We start from the raw sequence: 8,193 nt of genomic DNA on the forward strand, positions 1-8,193 counted from the left end.
ACTCTTTCTAATGCAGCCCAAGAGGCTGCAGGCCTTCTTTGCCGAGACATTGAAAAATACTGTTTTTCTTAAGAGTGTAATACATAAGAAAGACTTCTACTACTTAAGGGATTACAGATTCCACAAGTTTACACAGATTTAAGAGCAGACAGATCTGTAGAAAAGAAATCCACTAAGGACTATTAAATACAATAAACTACAATATCACAAGATGTCCCTGAGCTATAGAACAGGTTGGAAGTTGGATGATGTGACACTGTGTGCTTCCTCTATCCCTATGCTTAAAGCATCCCTTTTTGACTACTGTTGAAGATACAATACTAGATGGACCTTTGGTCTGATGCCATTTGTAGGTATTACAAAATGCTACATGAATTGTACAGTATATTAGCTTATACCCACTGCAGTAATTTACTAAGTTTCTGAATTAATTTGATTATGAAGGATACAAAATTACAAAACATAACTATCTTTAAATAAACAACACAGTTAAAGACTAATTACAAATTCAGAACTTGTTTCAATTAAGCAGTAAGAAAAGCCCCTGAAGAAAAATACAATTAAGATTTTACCTCATATCCCAATCAAATGAACTCCCAAACTCATAATGGTACTTAAAAGTCAAATGTTTCTCAGTGTACAAAGACCTTCCTGCTTTTCAGCATTCTTTCAGAAAATGCAAGGCAGGTATGTTGGAGTACCTAGACAGATCCACAAGGACAACAGTATTAAAGACAATCTTTCAGTTCTTCAAATCAGCAGTGTAATCAAAAGACAGAGATAACCATTTAGCAGGCCAACATTTTATTGCTCTCCATAAATTTTCATACCATGCATATTACTGATCACTTTTCCAGCTACCTGATACATTCATGAATTTGTGAAGTCTGTTCAAGTTTAAGAATTTCTTACTTTTTCTCAGTTGAGATGTATTTGATAATACACAAATTATCACCTCAGTATTATATATCCTCCCCTCTCTCTTGACACCCAAGTCCTCAAATATTTTAGAGTGTATTTTTACACAAAAGAAAAAAAAAGCTCCAAAGAATCTGTACTATTCCTACAGGACCCAAATGATACTCCTAAAAACCATTCATTCATGTCAGGGTGTATTTCATAAATGGTGGCACTATGTAATGGGACTTACGAACCAACACCATATAAACATACAGTAATTAACAGACAGCACGTTGAATAAATGAAGCAATCTTCATTATTAACAGATGGTAAGTTCTAGCAGTTGCTATTTTATAGGTTGCAAAGCATAAGGACAGTGTAACAAAAATATTCAAACAGCAGTTACTTTACAAGAAAATACCACAGAATGCAAATCTGCAGGAATCTTTTTTTAAAAAACTCAATTTACATATAGTCTAGTCATCAAATTTAATTTTTTTCCCTTGGAATGCTGTAATTTGAGACATTTGTTCCCGGCGTCTCCTGCTTGCTTCCCATGAAGGATGAAGAGGCTGCTCCAAACACGCTTTTTTAATGTCGCTTTTAATACCTGCAGTTTTTGCAAATGGTTGCTTCTTGAGCTGTGGTTCCTTTTTAAGAAGAGCTGTGCAAGAAGTACAAAATAAAATGTTAACTACATCACAAACCTTCATAAAAGTATGCTAAAACTGCCTTGGGATTCCAGGTATTTTCAAGAATTTCTTAATGAGCCATGGGGAACACATTCATCTGAACGTTCACAGCAAGATTTTCTCATCTTGCAATCCAGTAAATTGTCACTTGGTAGACTGCAGATAGTTAATATGTACTATTACTGGCCACATGCAAAATTTGTGTAGACAAATACTCAGCAAAATCTCAACTTTTTTCTTCACAAGTAACCAATGAGATATTACACAATGTAACTCAGTATGACAGAAATCATACCCTTGATCCAATGAATTCCAAAATGGAACCATACACTAAAAATGGAATAAAACATCGCAGGAGCTATTGAAGGAATTACTCACAAGCTAAACTACTTGTCAAATATAATAATTTGACACCCTTACTTGCACATAGGTAACACTAACTGCTCAACATGAAGACAGACAGAAAAGCACTAAAGTATTTCTAATATTAAAAGTATTTCTAATATTAAAAAATAGGAAATAGCAAACAATATCCACAGATTAAAATGAAAGCTCAGCAATTTGGCCATTTTAACAACAAATGTTAAAATATGTGCCACAAAATGAAACAAAAACCAGCATATCATGATTATACTGCAGAGGCAACAAAATCTTAAGATGTTTTTACTATTATCACTTGCCAGGTTAAGTAATACATACCTGTTCTTCCATTTTTGAGAGACCGGTCTTTAGTATTTCTAGAAACAAAAAGAGAATTTAGGATTTTTCAATAAACTTGTAAGATGACAAACATCTGTGAATAAAGAATTGTCATCAACAAAACACGCATGCAATGACTTTTCAAGCCTAATGTGCAAAAACCCTTATATATTGTTTCCTACTTGTTAACAAAGAAGTAAAAATAGGAGTATTAATCAGTGATTACATTTGTATGAAGGTCTAGTTAGGAATCCTATGTATATGTCACTGCTAATGAGAATATGAAAAACACTTAAGTGTCAGGAAAGCACAAGAAAACTTCAGAGTAGCTTATGTAAAAATGTTCTAAGGTGTAATTGGCTGTAATTCTTATTTGGTAAGGGCTACTAAAAATCACAACAATTTCAGCTACTGAGAGGGAGGGAATGGAAAACATAACAAGGGGGAAAGGTTTACCTTCTTCTACTTTGAGATTTCTGATTAGAGGTAGACAAAGAACTGCAGAACATTGATTCTAGCTTGCTTCCTTTTGCGTGTGTCTTTCCTTCTTCCATGATCAAATCTTGTGCTGTGTTCGTTTCTTTCTTCACTATGTTTTTCTGAAGTCTATCCTCTTCTTTTGCTGAAGGAAGATCAGTATTTTTTTCTGCTATCTTTTTCTTTCTTTTTACTTTGCCAATGAAGAAATCATCATTGCTGTCACTGTCAGAATCTGATGACTGGTTATAAAACCTCTCTTCAGTACTATCATCAAAGTACTCCTCTTCATTAGCTTGCTCCTGGTCATTATCATCATTAGTTATTTCTTTTATTGCATTTAATTTGTTCATGCTCATATTTTCTTTCCTTTTTTGGTAGCCAAGTTTCTTGCTTGTTTTATTCTGACTGACTGCTTGCACTTCTACTGCCTGAAATGAAGATTCTTCTGAAGCATATGCTCTCTCAATTTCCACAGTTTTCTGCTCAGATTCACTCTCATTAAGTTCTTCAGCCACCCCGTCAGTTTCTATTTGCATACTCCTTTTTGTTTTGTGTTCACATCCTTGCTGTTTTTGAGACAGCTTAAGAGCTTGGCCATCCAAATTGCTATTGAAATGTTGCACTGATTTAGGCTTTTCTTCTGACTTGGAGTTTTCCGAAGGAGTGGCTTTGGCTGTGCTCTTTCTCGCTTCCTTAAAAGCTTTCACAGCAGCTACACAAAGGGCAGAAGAAAAATCTTTTGTCACAGCTATACATGAGTTTACATGTTATTTTAATATAACAAAACATTTTTGCAAGTTAAATACATTGTACTGAGTAAGCAGATTTGAATGCCTTTATCAATCATTTACTGAACACATAGGGCAAGAAATAGAGTGAGTACAGCATCAACAGAAGTCAGGAACAGAACTTGAAATTATCACCAACTGAATTAACTGTGAACTTCTCCTTCAGCAAATAATCTGCAGCTGTAATCATGTTCATTTAGGGAATTATTTTGTCTGTAAAGACTGCAAACAAATAGTAAATTGTTCAGATATAATTAAATGGTTATTTGACATGCTCTGTTATTAATAAAGTAACTTTGTGACATTATTACTAGGATTTGACCCTTTTAACATCAATTTTAGTTGGAAACATTGAGTTTAAAGAGAATAGGAGATAACGTAAAGAACCAGGAAAGATTCTCTAAGGATTCTGGGGACACTTTCCAGGGAAGTTTAAGGGAGTAATTTGCAAAATCCTTTAGCTGCATTTGGAAAGCCAGTTGTAATGCTCCTTTTACCTTTGTAGCATGTTATTGTGCTCATTGCCAGTTCAGTCCTATTTAATTTGGAGATACTTCATGATATCCATTCGATTTTTAGAGTTCCCATTATGGGCCCTGCTTGTCCTGCACCCTGTATCTTAAATGTCATATAGCATATTGGCACACATAAGCACATTTCAACCAATACAAAAGACTGAAAGCTTGTGACACTTGGTTCACTGCAGCTAGCTATGGTAATCACAGGAGCTTTTTGGTTTTTTACATCTCTTTTATACTGGTTGTTCATGTCAGGAACATACAGGATCAAGGTAACACACCATTCAGCTGCTGAAGTCACAAACAAGTTAATACAAGATTTCATACCTTTAAGTTCAACAAATCTGGGTTTCAAGATGGGGTGTGTTGCAAGTCTTGCAATGGCTCGCTCAGTTGCAGTACAATTTGGCTATACAAAATAAATTCAAAGGCATGAAGTCAGTAGAACTGTGAATGCTTACACAGGTCTGTATCAGTTATGCTACAATGCATACTAATATGATTCTGGACTCTTAACTGAACAAGAGGAAAACTTTATGACACTATAATATTTGAATATTTCTTATTTTTCATGTATTACTGTCATTCTAAATGAGGGAAAAAACATGTAAATATGCTATTTCTCAGATCTTGGATAGGGATAACATGACTTGTATTTTAAAAGCATACCAAACACATCCTTGAGAGCTAACAGGCTGATTTTACATTCACTATTTCTTACATGTGCAAAGCAAATCAATGAACCTCCTGAATAAAGAACCCCCTGAACACCAAATAATATTGGTAGAAGGCATTCAGCAGCTGGCAAGAAGTGCAATATGGATACCATAAAAGTAGGCAAAATGACATAGCAGGCATTGAAGGAATATACATTAAATATGGTTGAGAGGCAAAGTTTAAGCTGATCTTAAAGACAAACAACTTAGAATTTGATGTGGTAGAATACCAGAACTCTGTAGACTGATTCAAAGTAAAAATATGCTCTTCATGCTTTAATTTGAAGAAAAAGGAGAAAAGTAGGAATTACTTCCATTTCTGACTTCCTCTTTTATATATTAGAATTCACGGGTAGGACACATTGTAAAAGCTATCTCATTTTCAGGCTCTTGTCATCACTGTGCTTGAAGAACAAAATGAGGCATCTAAGACATTTTTGCAAGACAACTTTGTCTTCCTCATTTTGAAGGAAGGAAAAGGGGGTGAAATAGGCTTGTAAAACAAATTTAGCAGGTAGATTTCTTAAAATCTGCAGTGGAATTCTTAGGGAGAAAGGAGAAAAGACACGCCTTTCTCCCTTCTCCTTGTGGTACTTACATTACAATGGATATACGTTTAAATTGTTACCACCTGTGATTTGAGCTATATGCTACAGGAAGTACTAGAGCAGAAGCCACCCAAACCAACAGATAATGAGCCTCATAAAAAACCAGGCAAGTGTCCAGTGACCCAACCTGACCTGGTTTTGGTGCCCAACGACTCAGGACAACATCCTGCCTCTCCTGTCATAAATGACCACCACAACAGATGGAGCCCAAGTTACAGGCAGGGAATAATGGGTGGGGATGGTACTGACTCTGCCATGGGATGGAGTTAACTTTCTCCATAGCAGCCAAGGTAGTGCTGTGCTTTTGGATTTGTGACTAAAACATTTTAGAGTTGGTAACACATCAGTTGTTGCTGAACAGTGCTTGCATAGCATCAAGGCCTTCTCTGTTTCTCATGCTGCCCTCCCAACAAGCAGGCAAGGGATGGGCAAGAGGTTGGGAAGGAAACACACCTGAGATACCTGATCCAAATTGTCCAAAAGAATATTTCACTCCACTCAAGTCGTGCTCAGCAAAAAAGGCTCAAGAAAAGGAAAAGGAAGGGGCGAGGGGGAATGTTTGTGGTTATGGCACTTGTCTTCCCAAGAAACCATTATGTGAAATGAAGCCCTGCTTTCCAGGATGTGGCTAAACATCTGCCTGCTGACGGGAAGTAGTGAACAAACTCATACTTATTCTCCTTTGCCTGCACAAAGAGATTTGCTTCACTTCTTGAATCGTATTTATCTCAAGCCATGAGTTTTTCTCGCTTTTGCTCTTATGCTATTGCCATCCTGGGGGGGGAGTGAGTGAGCAGCTGCTGGGTGCTCAGTTGCTGGTTTGGGTCAAACCATGACACAAACATTACCTAATACATCAGCAATGCATGTTTAAAGTATCTGATTTGCTTGACATAAGAGTGCTCAGTGGGGAATCTAACTTGTTTGTATGTACATTTTCTTCCAGCAGAATTATGCCACTTAGTATAAACAGTTACGCATTCATTGCACAAAGACAGATGGACACTTCATGCAAACTACTAGTGCAAGAGGGTCACTTTCAGTGCATTGGTCTGAAGGAGACAGAGCAGAAGACACTACAGGTAGGTACAGCAGAGCCAGTACTTCTAAACGCACAAACATGTGGTTGGTTTGCAAAATGTAAATCTTGTTACTCAACCAATGCAAAGCAAATCCCACTTGTATTTCTTTTGCCATAATTCTAGAGCCTACAAAATATACTCTGGGTATGTTCACTCATATTTCATGTCTGAAATGCAGAGCATCTGGGAATTCTAGTACTTTCTTTTCTCCTCAATTCCCTGCTATTACAACATTATTTCTTCAGGTCAAAAAAAAACTGGAAAAATGTTTTCTCTGTAGGCTGTCTACAGAACTATGAACACTGTCCAGAGGAGATGGGTCAAAAGATAGGTCCATTCCCAAGGACTGGTTTACTTTCAGGCTAGCCTAGCTCTGAAAACTCAAAATCTGAATTTTGATCCCCATGTGACAGTGCTGCATGCTGCCACCAGATTCCTGGGACAGCAAGCTCACATTTCTGAAGATCAAATGCTATTTTCTTTGGAGATTTTTCTATAGCTGGAAAATCTATTTCTGAACTTAATTAATACACTTTTTCCCCTCAGCTACTTCCTGTGGGTTTTGAAAGAATATACCATGAAGTTCAGAAAGCAGCAGTAGCTTCTGTGCAACATCTGGTGTCCTTTAATTCAAATGTTTATAGAAAGGGTTTAAGCATATACATGCCAATCCATATGGAATAACCACATTTTGTCCTTAGAGCAAAACAGTTCACAAACACTACTCACACTGATAAGGCAGTAGCCAACAAACATACAATATGACATTCACATTCCTTAAAATTTCTTTTTTTTGGCACATCTAATACTCAATTTATTTTCCCTCAAGTATTTTCCAGTATATAAAACCTTGGCAGAAAATAAAATGTAACAGAAAAATGTCAACTGTATTTACAGCAAGAACAGCCTTTCCCCTTCACTCTGCCCCCAGTATGTTTAATTATGCAGATACTGGAACTGTGCACATTTATTCTCAGATGTTCCTCCTACTTTCTGTATTATTTTGCACTATTCATTTTTTCATGCAAGAACGACCTAGTACTTTCCACAGAATACTCTCCCGCATTCAGTGTGCAACTGAGGCTCTAAAAGTGAACAAAACAACTGAGCAGTGTATAGTCACATTTTTCAGTGAGAAGTTGTAATCTACGTACAGAACCACCTGAAAGTGGTAAGTGATGCATTATCTCTTTATATCATACTAAATATGTCTATCTATCATCAATGCCACGTTTCATTAAATGCCATGTAGCCATTGAACTGATTTAACTGCACTGATCTCTGTATTTTCAAATCTCTTAAAATGAAAAGAAATCTGAACTGCATGAACAAGCATTCTTTATCCTAAATGGCAGATGTGCATACAGATGCACAAAGCTCAAAACATAACTTGTAAGTTATGTTTAGCAAAATAAAGCAGCAGTTGTGGAACTTACACACATGCAAACACACATGCATGCCCCATAAGGGAGACAAACTTTGTACAATGTGGCAATAATTGGGAAGAGAATGGACATTACAAACTTGCTGGAATAGGTGTCAGAGTAAGCATGGAATGGCTCTGAGAGCTGGCAGTAGTGGGGGGAAAAAAAAAAGCAGCATGATGGATAAGTAAGGTAGAAGTGTGGGTAGTACTTGCTTCATACGACACAGGTGATAAAGTGAGAATAAGAAATCAAGTGTCTCAAGGCCTTGGGGAAGACAGGACTG

The 8,193-nt window shown here is 36.6% G+C and overlaps 1 protein-coding gene across 1 annotated transcript; it reads right to left on the reverse strand.

Annotated features, from left to right (window-relative positions):
* Positions 1 to 1,376: 1,376 nt before the first annotated feature.
* Positions 1,377 to 4,486, reverse strand: SRFBP1 (serum response factor binding protein 1; the record flags this gene model as incomplete). Its single annotated transcript, XM_029087509.1, has 4 exons — positions 1,377 to 1,564; positions 2,292 to 2,329; positions 2,748 to 3,483; positions 4,405 to 4,486. Coding segments are annotated over 4 exons (1,044 nt in total), but the record flags the coding sequence as incomplete, so codon positions are not given.
* Between the last annotated feature and the right edge of the window lie 3,707 nt (positions 4,487 to 8,193).

The sequence above is a fragment of the Antrostomus carolinensis genome, unplaced genomic scaffold (assembly GCF_000700745.2).
Source record: "Antrostomus carolinensis isolate BGI_N321 unplaced genomic scaffold, ASM70074v2 scaffold2791, whole genome shotgun sequence".
NCBI lineage: Eukaryota > Metazoa > Chordata > Aves > Caprimulgiformes > Caprimulgidae > Antrostomus > Antrostomus carolinensis.